The sequence below is a fragment of the Triticum aestivum genome, chromosome 2A (genome assembly GCF_018294505.1).
Source record: "Triticum aestivum cultivar Chinese Spring chromosome 2A, IWGSC CS RefSeq v2.1, whole genome shotgun sequence".
NCBI classification, from domain to species: domain Eukaryota; kingdom Viridiplantae; phylum Streptophyta; class Magnoliopsida; order Poales; family Poaceae; genus Triticum; species Triticum aestivum.
The window spans coordinates 108,483,465-108,501,636 of NC_057797.1; the positions used below are offsets into that span (position 1 = coordinate 108,483,465).

Sequence of the window (18,172 nt, forward strand, 5' to 3'; positions counted from 1 at the left end):
CACAAGAATGCATTCAGAACATTCCTGGGGCATTTTGAATTTCTGGTAATGCCATTTGGCCTGTCAAATGCTCCTGGCACATTTCAGGAATTAATGAACACCATATTTGCACCTTATTTGAGGAAATTTGTGTTGGTGTTCTTTGATGATATTTTAATCTTCAGCAAAACCTTCAAGGAACACTTGGAACATATAAAGTTGGTGTTGGAACTTTTAAGAGAACATCAACTGTTTGCCAAACTGTCCAAGTGTGTTTTTGCAGCCCCACAAGTGGAATATTTGGGACATGTCATATCTGCAAATGGAGTGGCCACTGACCCACAAAAGATTTCTGCTATAGCTGAGTGGCCAATACCTGAGAATATCTCAAAGCTTAGAAGTTTTCTGGGTTTGGCTGGGTATTATAGAAGATTCATAAAAGGATATGGAGTTATTTAGAGACCTCTGCATGATCTGCTCAAAAAGGGGAATTTCCACTGGTTATCTGAACATACACAAGCCTTCCAACAACTCAAACAAGCCTTAACATCTGCTCCTGTATTGTCCTTGCCAGATTTTTCTTAGCCATTTATTCTGGAAACTGATGCTTCAGGGAAGGGAATTGGAGCTGTTCTGATGCAATAGGGCAGGCCAATATCTTATTATAGTGCATCCCTATGCCCTAGAAATGCTGCTATGTCCACATATGAAAAAGAAGCCCTGGCTATTTTGGAGGCATTAAAAAGATGGAGACACTACTTGTTAGGGAAAGAGTTGATCATTAAAACTGACCAACAATCCCTAAAATTCATAACTGATCAGAAAATCACTGAAGGGGTGCAGCACAAACTAATGATGAAGTTGCTGGAGTTCAACCTCACTATTCAGTATAAAAAAGGCATTCAAAACAAGGTAGCTGATGCACTATCTAGAGTTCTTCCTAAATGTATGGCTATTTCTGCAGTTACTCCTACTTGGGCAGAAGATCTACTGGCAAGTTATCAACAAGACCCCAACAGTTTGCAGTTACTGGAAAAACTACTTCTTCAAGGGAGTAATACATTACCAGATTACTCTCTTGCAGCTGGAATTATAAGATACAAGGGAAAAAATTTTGTGGGCAACTCACCTGAACTGCAGCAAAAATTACTTGCAGCCTTGCACAATTCTCCCGTAGGAGGTCACTCAGGGAGGAGAGCAACCTATCACAGAGTGAAAGGCATTTTCTACTGGCCTGGCCTCAAGGCAGCTGTAGAAGCCTTCATTGCTGCCTGTCCTGTTTGTCAGAGAGCCGAGCATGAGAACTGCTTGCAACTTGGACTGCTAGAACCTCTGCCTATTGCTGATATGGCTTGGCAGCACATCTCAATGGATTTTATTGAGGGCTTGCCCAAATCTCAAGGAAAGGATGTGATACTGGTAGTAGTGGATAGGTTTACAAAATATTCTCACTTCATACCATTGTCTCATCCTTATTCAGTTATGAGTGTGGCTCAAGCATTTGTGGACACTATAATTAGACTGCATGGTCCTCCCAAACTCATTATATCTGACAGGGATAGAATCTTTACCAGCCAACTCTGGAAAGACATCTTTTCTGCATTAAAAGTGGACCTCAGATACAGTTCTGCCTATCACCCTCAAACTGATGGCCAGACTAAGCGTGTTAATCAATGTCTGGAGACTTATCTGAGATGCATGACTACCTCTGCTCCTACAAAGTGGTTATCCTGGCTCTCCCTGGCAGAATTCTGGTATAATTCTACTTACCACACTGCTATTCAAATGTCCCCTTTCCAAGCCTTGTATGGATTCCCTCCTCCCCTCATCTCAGAGTTGGCAATACCTGGACCTGAAGATGAAGAAGCACATGATTTCCTATCTGCTAAACAACAGATTTTACAGCAACTCAAAGACAATCTGGTGCTAGCACAAAACAGAATGAAGAAGTTTGCTGATACTAAGAGAATTGAGAGGAGTTTCCAAGTTGGGGACCCAGTTTACTTAAAATGGCTCCTTACAGATTAGCAGCATTTGGATTCAGAGGTGCTTTGAAGTTACAAAACAAATATTATGGTCCTTTCTTGGTCATTCAGAGAGTGGGCAATGCAGCTTATAAATTGCAGTTGCCTAGTGGAGTTCAAATACATCCGGTGTTTCATGTCAGCCAGTTAAAGAAACACATTGGGGATAAATCAATACCTGATCCTAATCTACCACTTGTCAACCAGGATGGAACAGTGAAAATGGGACCAGAGGAAGTTTTAGAGGTTCGACAAGTTCCTCGACAAAATATGCCAGTGGTGCAATGGCGTATCAAATGGATCAACTTGTCATCGGAAGATGCAACTTGGGAAGACGCGGATTTTATCAAGTATACATTTCCGGAGTTCTTCAACAACACTACAAGAGCATGGCATGAAGCAGCAGTATCGTCGTGAGGTCACGTCGAAACTCAAGGAGGGGGCAATGTCAGGCTCGCTGTGGTTGCAGTTATATCTTCAGATAGTGTAACAGTTAGGTTCAGTAGTTGGATGGCTGAGATCGCTCCTCACCTCTCCAGTGTGCATCGCTAGCCGTTAGATTTCACTGTACCGTTTCATTGCCGTTACTGTTACTTTTCTGGCTGTTGCCAGCACTCTCTCCACCTATTAAAGCAGCCGGGTTGTGGCTGTCTTGAAAGAGAATCTTCTGTGAGAATTGCCGTGATGGCTAAGTAAACATATAGCTAATACAAACACCTTAGATCTGGGCGAGTTTTCCCCATTTTCTCCCTAATGTTTCTCAGGTTGTGATCTGAAATTATAGCTCGGTCCTGACACTGTGCCGAACCATCGAGGCGGCAGAGGAAGATGATATGTATGATGTATCGTGCAAGCATGGCATAGGACCAGCTACATGGAGAGACACACACCACACATGTACTGCAGGCGGCCGGACCTGACCATGTCCACCAATGGCTTCGACGACGGCATGATCGACATGGTGCTGCAGCTGCTCTGTCCACCCAACGACGCCTTTTCTCTCATCAGGTTCTTTCTTCTGCCGGTCTGAATCCAACTTATTTCTTTCTATTGTACAATGCACTCCAAGTGTTCGATGAATTGTTTGACTCATTTTCTTTACTCACGGGAAGGCAGAGTTCAAACAGATGGACAAAGATGAGAATATTTAATGTAGTTTAATCTGCAAGGTATACTTGAGTCTATATAATGATCTGAACTCAGGAATATTAATGTTGCGGCTAAGGGGAAAATCCAAAGCTAGGATTATTTGTTCGTGTTTGCGATTTGCAAGTGTCGTGCTGGTACAGCCCGTCCTCGTTAAATTACAAAGGCACACCCTACTTACTGATTATGGGTGAAATGTTTGAAGCTGAAGTTAGTTCACAAATAAAAGTTACTGATTATGGGTGAAACGTTTGAAGCTCTTATGCATCTAAGGCTATCACATCTGAAATGTTTGAGGCTCTTATGCTCATAAACAAACTGTGTAACAGCACTTCGTACAGTTTAGGTGTTGTCATTGAAAGCAAGTGCAAGTGCCAGAGAAGTTTAGCCCTAGAAATGCAAATGCTAATCCTTGCAAATAGAGATTAAAATAGTAGCTAGTCTTGCCAGGGAATACAAGGTTGTACGATGCACAGAAGAAAAGAAACGCTGAAAACAGAATCTCAGGAAAATTAACCCTGCAAGAAAAATATGATGTCAGTTACAGTCTAGCGTATAGTATATCTTATAGTAAGATTGCCCATAACCTTGACTCAGAGGTTTACCTGTCTCTTAATCTTTTTCTGGTTTTCTGAAGCAAGGGAACCTTGTTATCTTCAAAATTGTTCCCTGTCTTCTTTGTCACGACCCACTCATTAAACTCTGAGAATTCGAATAGACCAACCAGTGCAGCTCTCGTGCGGTGTATTGTCATCACACTCTCAAACAAAATCCAAAATGGCAGAAGGTGTATATTTCTGCAGAGTTGGTTTTAAGGACATTAAATTTTTTGTATGTGGAGAAGCGGATATGAGTAATATCAGATTGTAAATGAAAGCACGTCTTGAGAAACTTACTTTGGATTTCTTATGGCTGTTACCACTAGAAGTACCGCGGGAATATATGCGACGCCCCAGACTGGTAGGTATAGTTCTGGGATCATGACTGATAATGGAACTATGATATTTGAGAGAATACATGCGACAGCAGGGGCCACAACTCTCCGAACAAATAAGAAGCTATAGAGCATATAAAACTTCTTGACGACAGACACATCCTAATGAAACAACAATGGGAGGGATAATTTTCAGTTTTCTTTAAGCATTTTGTTTTAGAGCCAATGAGGGAGAAAAGAACCCTACCTTAGAAGTCAAAATATCTATTGCTACTTTTCGGAATAAATTTGCACCACCACAAGCCCACCGGAATTGCTGTCGACAGTAGGCCTTGTAACTGGATGGCAATTCACTCTTAACCTGCATTGTATTTGCACAGTCAATTGATTGCATCAAACTATTATACTTTCAACAAAATTGTTGTGGTATAAAATCTACTCACTCTGATATCCCCGACATATATAAATTTCCAACCCTTTAGGGTGGCTCGAATTGCCAAGTCCATGTCTTCAACTGTAGTGCGGTCCTTCCAACCTCCTGCCTCTTTGATGGCTGCTGTACGCCACACTCCAGCGGTTCCTTGGTTTACAACAGAAATTCCTTGAGACAATCATTTATTTTCAAATCTATGTTCTAGAGGTTTTTGTCTTTTTCTTTGTGGCTTAGAATCCGTAAGTTGTAAAAATGTGTACCATTGAAGCTGAAGAAGGCAAAGGTTGCTGATCCTGCTTCTTGCTCAACTTTGAAATGGTAATCGAAGAACATCTTTTGTATCCTCGTCAACAGGCTCACGGTGCCATTCACTGCAAAATTTTGTCAATTAAGAATCGATCAATTCAATCAGAGCAATAAAACACCATCATGTTTGCGGAGTGGTACATTAGCACTATTTTGCATGCCAAATTTCTTGGAATTGTCTCTGTACCTCGTTTCCAGCGCCGCATGAACGATAAGACGAGATAAGGTGAGCATGCTTTAGATGATCATGGAATGCAACGTTTCTTTTGCATGACAGAATCAAGTTTTTATTTATTATCTGAAATATTTGAAGCATATATGACAAGTGCAAACATATAGGATGAAATAAATTATAATGCAGTTTCCATTTCATGACCTAATGAAAACTGCCTTGTGATAGACTTGCAGCTGGAAAGCTGGAAAGAGGAATGCTCCAGAGCTAATAGGAAATGGGAGTGTTTACCGAAGGACCACCGAGCTTGAACAAGAGCAACTTTTGGATTGTGCACGAAGAACGGGATTGTTCTGAGAAGGAAGTCTGGTTCAGGCTGGAAATCAGCATCAAATATGGCAACATATTCACACTGCCTGGCATAGTCACATTCCATTCCCTTCTTCAGGGCTCCTGCTTTGAACCCCTTCTGGCCGCTTCTTGGGGCGTACTTAATGTTCAGACCCTTGGTCACCCAGGTTTCGCATTCAAGCTCCACCAAATTCTGCAGAAAGAAGAAAGCAATCAGCATAGACTGCAAATTCGGTGCCACATAGTTCAGTCTAGAAGCGCATCTTAGAGCAACTCCAACGGGCCGACCCAAACGGATGGCATTTTTATCCGGTTTTTTGTCCGTTTGGGTCGGCCGCCCGCCCGCCGTCCGCCCTTTTTTAGTTTTGGGTCGACAGTGCGTCCAACGGGCCGACCCATTTCATGACCGCGCACGTTTAAGATCATGCCGTCTGGAGCGCGGGGAAAAGCGGCCTAGCGCATGCTGATTTTGGCGCTCCAGCGTGCGAAAAAGGTTCGCGCGCGCGCCGCGGCCGGCGCTCGTTATAAAGAAGGCGAGGAGGAGCTCGTTATAAAGAAGGCGCTCCCTCCACACTCTGTCCACCGCCCACTCTCGCCGCCTCTGCGCCACCATGTCGATCTGCCGCCTGGGCGCTTCGGATTTTTGCGGAGTTCGCGAGCGCCGCTCCGGCGCCTTCTCCTCCGAGATCTGGTTTTGCGAGAAACGTCTCGTCTTTGGCACCTTCGACACCGCAGAGGAGGCGGCCTGCGCGCACAACGCGGCGGCGTGGCGCCTCCTGAGGCCTCGTCGGGATATAAATTTTCCCAACGTGTCGAGCCAGCGAGCGCAGGATCTGGCGCCTCTCCCACGGCTTTTCACCGACGAGGATCGTCGTGTCCACCAGAGGCGGCAGCGTCGCCTCGCCATCGCAGAGAAGGACGTGGAAGCCTTGGTGGTGCGGCGCGGAGGCTTCCCCCAGGACATCGTCGACGAGCGCCAGTTCTACAAGCAATTGAGATCGGAGAGGGACGCGAAGAGGAGGGAGCGAGCCGCCTATCGGGAGGACAAGCGTTCGCGAAAGCAGGCAGCTCAATTGAAACTGAAGCTACGAGAAACGTCGGGTTGGGACTTTGAAGACGAGCAGCTTGCTGACGCTTACCTTCAGACGTCGGAGGAGGACATTACCAAGTCGGAGTCAGAAAGCGACGAGTAGTGGTCTTTTTCTTTTATCTGTGTACGCTAGAACTATCTATGTACTGAAAAAATGGCCGGCGGCGTCGGCGACGTAGCAGGCGGGCGAGGGGTGTTAATCCACAATGCCACCGACAAACGGGCCCGGTGAGGAAAGAGGGCGAGCGCGAGCGCGCGCGCGTCCGCCTTTTGTCCGCGCCGACGCAAATCAGACTCAAAAATGGACCGGAAATGGGTCGGTAGGCGGACGAAAGCGGGCGCGCGTCCGTTTAGGTCGGCGGTTGAGCCGACTTTTTTGTCCGTCCTGGCCTAAATGGACGGTCGCGAACAAAATGGATCACCCCGTTAGAGTTGCTCTTAGCATGTCACATTCTACAACTGACTGAACTGCGAAACTGGAGCAGCTTGACAAGTCAGCATGTGCCAAGGTCTCCGCTTGCAATTGAAGAACTTGTCAGGAAAGGTTTTGTGTTGTTGCTATGCCGCCACAAATGGTCTTTGTTGTAATTGGATAACATTATACTGTATAAATCTAGTGGGGGATGATACAGATTCGATTGTCACTGTTAAGGTGAGGTCTGCCTGCTTACTACACTAACAGACATTTGTTTGGGAGGCCACCCCTGCTTTATCTTAAGGTACATGTCAATTAGTATTTTTTTTGCGAGTACGTCTAGACTAGACGTATCATAACTTTATAAAAAGCATAATTGTAAATATAAAAAGACTACCGCTCGCTGCGAATAGCGAGCGTAGCACATATACCACCAGGCATGTGAATTAGTATCTCAACCCTAAAGAGAGTTGAAAACCTGTTATCCTCGTTTATGCATCATTATATTGCCTAAACTCTACTAAAACAGGATTCACCTTTCCCCGAAATGAACCTTTATGAAATATCAAATGATTTTTTTGTCGTGTGTATGGCATGCAACAATCTATTGTTCAAAAGAAGAGCAACTTTGAATATACTATGGAGGGTGACAGGTAAATGCTTTCGATCCAAATTTATTGGTAATTGCTTGTAATCGGGCGTCCGGTCCGCCTTTTGTCTTGGTCAACATGCGAGCTTGCCACGTGCCCAGTGTGCCCCATGCAGTCCCATGCCTTGTTCCTTCACACTCGCGTCGTTCTCATTCACCCATCCACACCCCACCTTTGTTCTGCTCTCTCGCTCAACCCTGAACAAAACCGCACGCCGTTCGCCGTAGGCCGGCGGACCACCTCGTGCACACAATCGAGGCCAAAGGGGGAGATGCACATTGACCTCATTGTTGAAATATATTGTCCGTCTCTCTCCATCAGTTTAAATTTTTAGATGAATTGGCTGGAGCATGAATTCATATGGTATCTAAGCTAGGAGGTTTTGAGTTTAAGACTCTGCCGAAGCAGTAATAATAAAAAAAAATTCTATGGCTACATAAATCACGTGTCTAAGGACCAAATAAGCCTAGATGTGAGGGTGATGATGTTGCAAGCTAGGGCGGCGAGTGGTTCTGTGACCACAATCGTGCGGTCCTATGAGCTGGTGCATGGGCGCTACAATGCCAGCGAGGGCGATGGCCATGGGGTCGCTAGCTCTCCAAGTCCAAAGGATGTTGTGAGGGCAAAGGAGCAATGCATGGGGGGATTTTTGTTGGTTTTGCTCTATGGATACGTTGCAACCGTTCGGAAGGGGGGAGAGGGCAATGCAACGAGAATGACAACTGCTCTGATCGAACGAATATGTGTGGGGCCATCCAACGGCTCCCGAGGTGACCGATCGGTTAGACATGTGTCTAGAAACAACCAATTCATATGAGGCAGGCCTAATTTATGTGCTCCTTTATTAACAACAGCAGGTTCAACTCACTTATTTGGGAGGGGTTCCCCTAAAATAGGGAACCTATGTTAGTGTTTCGGTTCCCTATTTTTTTCTAAAATAAAATAGGCAAGTTACAACATGCATGTATGTGGTAGAGTATATAGGGGCAGTGGTGCTTAAAATAATTTATTCAGCGGAAGGAAATCTTTACTTCAACAATTATCCTGTCTACCTGTATATGGAGCAGCCATACAAACAGGATGAGTTAAGCCTGCCTTAATTCTTTAGAGCTAAACGATAATGGATGTTTAGAAGATTCTTTTAGTAGGAGGTAATATTCCTTTCAATACCGAGGCGTCCACGATAACTTCATCAATCTTAGGCCCTTCCCAATGCTCCACCTTGTACAGGTGCTAAGGTTGTCAACTAAGCAAAAAATATGATGTGGCATGCTAGTTAAGAAGAGAGAGAGAGAGTAGTATGGTGACCCAAGGAATAAACGGCGCTAAGCACGTGTACCTAGGTGGAAGCACAATTCTAAGTCTACAACAAATTAAATGCACGAAGCTTAGCACCCAAAAGCTTAGCACCTTTGCATTGTGGACTTGAGTTGCTAAGGCATTTAATATACTTAGCACCTCATCTAAGCATCTTTGCATTGGGGGGGGGGGGGCTTAAAGCTCTGCAACTTAGACACGATATTCAATGGCCGTTGTGGGAGTAAACAAGTTCTTCACTTCATAATATAGTGCACCCATGCTTTTCAAGATTTAACACTGATCATAAATTTAACCAACATGGACGACTATGACAGATATCTTTGAATTCGTATTCGAAAGAAAAATTTCAAAGGTATAACTTTTCAGTAAAATAATTTATGTGTTATTAGTCTAATTTATGATCAAAGTTAAATTTTGAAAAGTGTAAGCGCGCTACATTATAGAATGGAGGGAGTATGTGATACTAGTGTGAACTTATGTAAGTCTACTTTGTAATCGGTGTTTCACGTTTCGTAAAGTGAGGTTCATACTTCAATAGCCGTGGTGTGATTACGTATGCGTGATAGTATGAGTAGGAGTATGTGCATGTGTGCACAACAACAGCGTAATCGATATTTTAAAACAAAATGTACCTTGATTAACGGATCGGTGGAATTGTCCAGCACTTGGACGATCATCCTGTCCTTTGGCCACTTGAGCTCACATGCCGCCCCGATTGACAGCTTGTACACCTACACGCAGCTCCACCACATGAAATAAATTAGTAACACGCGGGAATATTTAATCACGCAAAACTGATAGGAGATCAATGGCAGATCAAAATATTTCGGTCTTCTGCATACCAATAAAGAAATAATAATAATAAAAGATTCTGATCGGGAAATGCGGCAAGCTATCTTCAAGGTCCAGAAGAAAAGATTGTGATCACCTCCAGCTCGTTGTACATGGGTATCTGGACGAGGACCATGGGGTAGTGGGCGCTCCCCTTCTCCTCGTCGCCGGCGAGGGGCTCCCACTTGAACCGCCACTCCGGTCGCCAGCCGATGGCCTTGACGCCGAGGCTGACCACGCAGTTGTACAGGGCCTCTACCGCGAGCATCACCGACATCACCATGCACGCCCACACCGTCACCTGCAGCGCCGGCGCGATCACCCGGCCCCGCACCCGCACCCACAGCTCGTGCACCTCCGCCAGCGACACGGCCCCCGCCCCAGACGAGTACGAGGCGCCATTGTAGACGCCGGTGAACCACGAGATGGTCTCCTGGAAGTCCAGCTGCCCACCCACTACGAGAGCAGAGAGAAAGAAATGGTGCCGCGACGAAATCAGATCACGTCACAGCGAAAAAGGAGTGAGAGAGAGTAATGTACCCGCGGGTGGGTGGCTGAAATCGACGGCGCCAGTGGAGACGGCGGCGAGGACGGCTGCGGCGGCGGCGAGGACGAACAGGAGGGCGCCGCCGATTTCTCCAGCCTCCATGGGCGACCGAGGCGGGGAAGAGTGCGACTGGTCGAGCGAGCCCAATGGGGCGTTTTCCTAAGGTCAACACCAATGCTTGTGTCTTCGTCCCTTTCTTCCTCTTTTGATACGCTTCCATCAATGTGCTCCTGGCGTACGTGCTTTATATATCTGGTGCAAGTGGGCACACTCTGCTATCACTCGCAAGTCCCAAACTGTTAAATCGGAAACATAGCGTTTGATACTCAAGGACAATTTGGCCACGAACTAGCCATTAATGTTCACCTCCAGATCCATAATTGTCGATGAACATCCATCTAGTGACATGCTAATATGGGAGAGTTTAATCGAGTAGCTCGTAGGTCTGCTAGAAGAGAAGAGATGCGTACTCTGCATCTGCAGGTGTAGCCGCTCGCTGCATCCTCCGGTATGTTAGGCTGGTCATAGCGGGGAGTAATTTAGACCAGTAACATGCATATGTTACTAGTCTATATTACTACCTCTATAGTGTATAGTATCATATATGGTCTCATTTATTGCCATGTATGACACATAGTAGCATCACATTTATTATGTTATGGTATCTATCTATGTTACTATAACCATCTCTTTCTTTTTTAATTATCTGCCACATAAGCATGTTTGCGAGTCCCAAATACAAATACTACTTATGTTACCTCCACTATACGAAAAAGGGTTCCCCCGCTTTATATTATAAAGCAACGCACCAAGCATCCAACATCACAGTACAGAGAGTAATCAAGTCATAGTCATGCTGGGGGCACAGCAATACAAGCCCCAAAGAAAGCTAAAAAACGAAGCTAATCCGGCTCAGGAGGCGGCGGAGGAGGTGGTGGAGGAGGGGCGAAAGCCGATGCCGAAGAGCGAAGACCCGCTATGATGATGTCGATGGCGTCCCGGTCTCTCCGCTTGCTAAGCGGTCTCCAAAGCTGTAGAAGGCCACACAATTTGTAGATAGCATCAGTCACACGCCAAGGAATCACGCGTTCAATGACTAGCTTATTACGGTTACACCAGAGGGTCCATGCTAGGGTACCCAACACCACCCACATGGATGGGCGGCTAGAGCCGGGGAGCCTAAGTGCCTCCCCAAACAAGTCCGGGAGGTTGTCATGGCACCAGTTGCCACCAACCACATCCCGAAGGCAACTCCATAGGAATTGAGCCACCGGACACCGGAAGAAGATGTGATTGCAATCTTCCGGTACCAAGCAAATGGGGCATAGACCATCCCCTGGGCCATTACGTTTGCGGACCTTCGTACGCGAGGGTAGGCGGCCGCGGACCCATTGCCAGAGGAAGATGCAGATTTTCAAGGGGAGTTTGATTTCACAGAGCACCGAGAGTTCCACCGGGCCCGGGGTGGGGACAATAGCCTGATAGAGGGATCTCGTTGAGAAGCGGCCACTTGGCTCGAGGTGCCAAGAAAGGGAATCGGGTTCTAGGGAGGGGGGTGTAGCGCAATACACTCGAGCAGTTCATCCCATTGCCCAAGTTCCACCGCCTCCACCGCCCCGAAGGTACGGCGAAAGGCAATAGCCCCCAAGTCAGCTAAGGCCACCGCCACAAAGAGCTGTGGACGGATGCAGATCACGAACAACGTGGAAAAGCGGTCCGCAAAGGGGCGGGTCCCTGCCCACCGATCTAGCCAGAACAGGGTGCCAGAGCCAAAACCTATTTTAATGGAGGCCCCAATACGCAAAATCAGCATCAAACGAATCACCGATCGCTAGAATTGGGAGCCACCAGTTCTATACGCGAAAGCCAGTGGCTGCCCGCGTAGGTACTTAGCGCGGATAATCTCAAGCCACAGGCCGCCTTCCGCAGTCTGAATCCGCCAAAGCCATTTGGAGAGGAGGGCAATATTCATTCGCTTGGACGAAATAACCCCAAGACCTCCTTGGTCTTTCGGCTTGTAGATCTCAGACTACTTGACCATGTGATACTTCTGTTTATTGTTCTCTCCTGCCCATAAGAATCTGGAGAGGAGTTTGGTGACCTCGTGGTGAAGGGATTCATGTAAACTATAGAATCCCATGATATACATCAGTAGACTAATAAGGGAGGAGTTCATCAGAATCACTCGAGCGGCTTTGGACAGCCACCTCCCCTGCTAGGGCTCCATCCTGGGTTGGAGCTTGGCGATTATTGGACGAAAATCCTTCTCAAGCAGAAGAGTGTCACTAAGAGGAACGCCAAGGTAGGTGGTCGGAAATGTTCCCAAACGGCAGTTCAAGCGGTTGGCAATTCACTGAGCTTCCATCGGGGAGTATCCCATGACCATCACCTCACTCTTGGCGAAATTAATCGTGAGGCCCGACATTTCCTAGAAGCAGAGGAGGAGGAACTTTAGATTCTGAATATCCTCATTCGAGCCTTCCACCATCATAATGGTGTCGTCGACATATTGGAGGTGGATCATACCTCCATTCGCGACCAGGTGGGGACAAATTCCCCTAATATGGCCGACGCGCTTGGCTAAGTCAAGAATCAAGGCGAGGGCATCAACAACAAGGTTGAATAGAAAGGGGGATATCGGGTCCCCCTGTCGGACCCCTTGGCTCGTCAAGAAGTATGAGCCAACCTCCCCATTTATGTTAACCGCCGTCCGACCACTCATGACCAACTGCATAACGCGCGCGACCGAGTGGTGATCAAACCCACGTTTGAGCAACACTTCCCGAAGGAAGGACTAGTGGACTGTGTCATAAGCTTTATGGAAGTCGATTTTGAAGAACACCGTGCGGAGGTGTTTCGTCTTAACCTCATGAATCACCTCATGGAGGACTAGGACCCCATCGAGAATAAATCTACCTTTCGTGAAGGCCGATTGGATAGGGTGGTGAATCCAAGGCGCAATAAGGGCCGCCCTAGTGGCGTACCCTTTGGCCAGAATTCTAAATATCACATTGAGGACTGTGATAGGATGGAATTGCCTAATGTCCGCTGCACCCAGGACCTTGGGAATCAGGGAGATAATCACGTAGTTAAGACGGGATATGTCCAGTGTTCCCCTAGCGAACTCACGGAACAACTCAAGGATGATCTCTTTGACCATTGGCCAGAAAGCCTGAAAAAGCGGACCGACAATCCATCAGGACCCGGCACCGAGGCCGGATTCATGGCTTTGACGAAGGCCTCAACTTCCGCTGCATCAAAAGGGGCGAGCAGGGCTGCATTTTCTTCCGGGGAGACCTGTTGACCAGTCGACCAAATGTGGTCTGCAAGAGCGATACCACTCTGAGGGCGCCCCTGAAATAATGACTTATAAAAGTCGTCAACTAACGAGCGGATTGCCTGGGGATCCTGGAACAATTGTCCACCCTCCCATAAGAGGGGGATGGAGCAGCAACGTCTACGTCCATTAGCAATGGCCTGAAAATAGGCAGTGTTAGTGTCCCCAAACAACACCCAATTCATAGACCCACGCTGTCGCCAGTATTCCTCCTCCTTGGAATAGATCTCCATGAGGGAATCCTCCAAATTATACCTATGGGCCCATTCCTCCGCGGATATCCCCACAGAGTCTTCCCGAAGGTCCAAAGCCCGAATCTCCTCAAGGAGGGAGGCTTTCAGGACCCGAAGGTCCCGACCTATATTAGCACCCCAACCTTTCATGAACTGCCTGGAGCGTTTGGACAGGTGGTGCCACTCATCCAGGATCGACATCTGCCTATGGGGCTCAGCCAACGCCGAGACCCAGTGAACCTTGACGGCAACCACAAAACCTGGCTGCCAGAGCCAGAAGGCCTCAAAGCAGAATCGAGGGGGTGGACAGGGTCTCTCATACGTAGAGGATAAGAGGAGGGGAACATGGTTAGAACCGATGCGTGTGATGGCCTGGAGAGAAGCCAAAGGGAATCGGAGTTCCCAGTTAGGGGAGACAAACACACGGTCCAACACACTAAGGGTCAGGGCCACCTGTCTATTGGTCCAGGTAAATCGTGCCCCGACCCTGTCCAGCTCTAGGAGACCGAGGTCTGCTACCCAGTTGTTAAAGCGGTGAATCTCCGCAAGGTCTACACGCGAGTTGTTCTTATCCTCGGGGGTGTGAAGAAGGTTGAAGTCTCCCCCAACAACCACGGGGAGGGTCGCGGAAGAGATCTTGGAGTGGAGCTCAGCCAAGAAAGTGGCCTAGCCTTTCGGGCCCCATCTGGGCTGGGTGGGCCTGCGGGTCCGGGCGCGATGGCGTGGCTCCCTGGTGGTGTGGCGAGGCGGCAGTGGCTGTGGTGGTGATGGCTCCGGTGGCCGGCGTGCTGCAGCGTGGCTGCAGGGACTGTCCGGACCTGTTTGGGTCCGGCCAGGCCGGCGTGGCCTGACAAGTCCCTGTCGCTACATCCGGTCGGCTCCGCGCGGCGGTGGAGGTTGTTCCCTACTGTTGGCTGCGGCGCGGTTGCCGCCGAGCCCGGTGTCTTCAAACTTATCCACTAGGGTTGTAATGATTTGTTTTGTAATTAATACTCAAAGTTAAACTAAGTGTGTTAATAGAGCTCTCAAATACTACTCCCTCCGTCCAGAAATACTTGTCATGAAAATGGATAAAAGTGGATGCATGTAGAACTAAAAATACGTCTAGATACAACCATTTCTTCGACAAGTATTTTTGGACGGAGGGAGTATTTCATATGAGAATCCTAACCATTCTGATGACAGACCTATCAATGTGGTCATGGAGACCGAGCGACAGTGCAGTAGCATTTTGTGTGTGTGTGTGTGTGTGTGCACGTGCGCGTGTGTGGCTGTGTTGTGTCTGTGCGGCCATCATGATTGTGTGGGAGTAGTTTCCATTGGACTATAGATCCATAACAGTACCTAGTTAGTTTTTGTCCCCCATGTTTCTCACAAAGATCGGATGTGCGGCCCAACATGATTGTGATCCATCTGATGTTTCTGTTGGTGCATTTTCTGTGATATGATTAATTGTCACTTTATGATCGAATTTATCCATGAATCTTTTTGAGATCTATTTGGTGTCTTTGCAGCATAACTCTTATGTATATATTCTCCCAAATCTATCTTTCTTTCCTTGGCCAAGTTTTGAGGGGTGATCTTCAAGAGGGGGTTGCGTATGATAGTTGGGTTTAATATTGCAAGTAATTTACTATAGCGAAAGAAAGTGGAAATGGCTTATATTGTGTTGTTGCCACTAGGGATAAAATGACCGTTATCTGACTGCATCTATAGCTAATTTGTTCACCACACCTTGCTTTCTTTCGGAGAGAAACCACTAATGAACCTATGGATCCTAGTCCACATATTCTGCCTATATTCTTTCAACCTTGATCAAACACTCTTTTCCATTCCTTGTTGTTACTTTCGATGCAACGAAATCTTCCATACACTTGTGCTTTTAATCCTTGTAACTAGCAAAGCTAGTGAGACTAAGAACCTCATTAGTTTTCTTGGGACCAAGGAACTTTTGTATTTGTGGGTGTAGGTATTGATCTTTGGTTGTGTTACTAAACTTCTATTGGTTCGATAAACCTTGAGGCCACTTAAGGGAAATTGATGCTTTCTACAAACCCTTGCACTTGGTGGGAATCCAAGAGAGGAAGCACCCATGATCTCTCTCGCGCGCGCGGTGGCCATCAGCATAAGGTTCTCACGGCGGCTCCCGTGGATGGAATCTCGTAGGTGGAGACCATCGGCTAGGATTCCCTTGAAGCAGTAGGTGAGCAACCCATCCTCCAATCCCCACACATCTAGCCATGTTTGTTTCCCAGGGTGGGGGCAACTTTCTTTTCGCATTGTTACTCCGATGAGCGGGTGTGAAGAAAAGGGGGTGGGGATTGTATGCCGCGACACATTGATCTGACTTCCCCGCATCTCGAACTAAAATTTCCGATGTGTGTGAGAGAGGAGGAGAGTGGAATGGACCTTGCCTTTTTAAGTTCACCTTTTTGTGGAAGATACTCCGATTTAGTGCTTTGTATGTGAATTTTGGGGTGAGAGTTAGGGATTAACCCTCGAGTTGTTGTGGAAGATCTCTTGAATTCTCTGTTTCATCCGCTAGCAATCAAATAGATAAAGTGACGAGTGATATTTTTTCACTCATTCCACCATTGTTTAAACCGGATAATCATGGCATTTCTAAAAGAATCATTCCGATATCGATACTAATGACTAATTGATACATCTCCAACGTATCTATAATTTTCTATTATTCCATGCTGTTATATTATCAATCCTGGATGTCTTATATACATTTACTAGCAACTTTATATCATTTTTTGGGACTAACCTATTAACTTAGTGCCCAATGCCAATTACTTTTTTTTTGCTTGTTTTCTACTTTGCAGAATATCAATACCAAACGAAGTCCAAATGCCATGAAACTTTTTGAAGATTTTTCTGGCAAGAAGAAACCCTGGAAGCTTCTAGTGGCCACGAGAAGATGCTTGTGGGGCCCACTAGGCACCAGGGCGCGCCAGGGGCCTTTGGCGCGCCCTGGTGGGTAGTGGGGCCCATGGGCATTGCCTTGAACTACCTCCGGCTCTATAAATATTCTAAAATCCCCAAAACCCTAGGGGAGTCGACAAAACACTTTTGCCGCCGCTGCAAGTTCCAGAACTACGAGATCCAATCTAGAGGCCTTTTCCGGCACTCTGCCGGAGGGAGCAACGATCGCGGAGGGGACCTTCATCATCCTTGCTGGCCCTCCGATGATGCATGAGTAGTTTACCACAGACATACGGGTTCGTAGTTAGTAGCTAGATGGCTTCTTCTCTCTTTTTAATCTTCAATACAATGTTCTCTTTGATGTTCTTGAAGATCTATTTGATGTAACTCTTTTTTGTGGTGCGTTTGTTGGATCCGATGAATTGTGAGTTTATGATCAGATCTATCCATGAATATTATTTGGGTTTTCTCTAAACTCTTTATGCATGATTGTTATAGCCTCGTATTTCTTCTCTGATTTATTGGTTTGGTTTGGCCAACTAGATTGATTTATCTTGCCATGGGAAGAGGTGCTTTGTGATGGGTTCGATCTTGCGGTGCCCAACCTCAGTGACAGGAAGAGACATGACATGCATGTATCATTGCTATTAAGGGTAACAAGATGGGATTTATTTCATACATGAGTTTATCTTGTCTACATCATGTCATCTTGTTTAAAGCATCACTCCGTTTTTCCATGAACTTACTACACTAGATGCATGCTGGATAGCGGTCGATGTGTGGAGTAACAGTAGTAGATGCAGAATCATTTTGGTCTACTAATTTTGGATGTGATGCCTATATACATGATCATTGCCTTGGATATCATCATTATTATTTGCTTTTCTATCAATTGTCCAACAGTAATTTGTTTACCCACTGTATACTATTTTCTTGAGAGAAGCCCCGGTGAAAACTATGGCCCCCGGGTCTATTTTCTATCATATATTAAAACCAAAAATACCTTGCTGCAATTTTATTTTATTTATTTTATTTTGCATTATTGTTAGATCTATTTATCAAAACCTATACCATTTAATCTATCTCAATACCGTTGAGGGATTGACAACCCCTCTACACGTTGGGTTGCAAGTATTTGTTGTTTGTGTGTAGGTGCTATTTACATAGTATTGCTTAGTTCTCATACTGGATTGATAACCTTAGTTTCATAACCGAGGGAAATACTTATCTCTACTGTACTGCATCATCCCCTCCTCTTCGGGGAAATCCCAACGCAGCTCACAAGTAGAAGGAATGAATGCAAGAAATTGTGAAATCCCTTGTTTAATGTGTTTCCATAGAAAATGAGTTCAAATATGTAAGAATATCATAATATAGGAAGAAACAATAAGTGTGGAGAAGAAGGCAACTCAATTGGATACGCAACAGGCTATCCAGAGTGCAAGACAATGCATGGTATGAGGGCGCTCGCTC

The 18,172-nt window shown here is 46.2% G+C and overlaps 1 protein-coding gene across 1 annotated transcript; it reads right to left on the reverse strand.

Annotated features, from left to right (window-relative positions):
- Nucleotides 1–3,433: 3,433 nt before the first annotated feature.
- Nucleotides 3,434–10,392, reverse strand: LOC123184949 (probable glucomannan 4-beta-mannosyltransferase 7). The gene is made up of 10 exons (XM_044596978.1): nt 10,192–10,392; nt 9,749–10,107; nt 9,453–9,551; nt 5,286–5,538; nt 4,777–4,887; nt 4,527–4,663; nt 4,331–4,444; nt 4,046–4,245; nt 3,755–3,946; nt 3,434–3,667 (listed from the first exon to the last, which is right to left on the reverse strand). Exons 1-10 carry the CDS (start codon nt 10,298–10,300, stop codon nt 3,502–3,504), a joined length of 1,740 nt encoding a protein of 579 aa, XP_044452913.1. The 5' UTR covers nt 10,301–10,392; the 3' UTR covers nt 3,434–3,501.
- Between the last annotated feature and the right edge of the window lie 7,780 nt (nt 10,393–18,172).

What these genes read in the sequence shown, in the direction of transcription:
- LOC123184949 (XM_044596978.1), bottom strand. Translation starts at nt 10,300, where the DNA reads ATGGAGGCTGGAGAAATCGGCGGCGCCCTCCTGTTCGTCCTCGCCGCC. An exon ending in CCACCGATCCGTTAATCAAG is followed by an intron (nt 5,539 to 9,452) that starts GTACATTTTGTT and finishes TTCTTTCTGCAG; the next exon opens with AATTTGGTGGAGCTTGAATG. An exon ending in TGCCTTCTTCAGCTTCAATG is followed by an intron (nt 4,664 to 4,776) that starts GTACACATTTTT and finishes TTGTAAACCAAG; the next exon opens with GAACCGCTGGAGTGTGGCGT.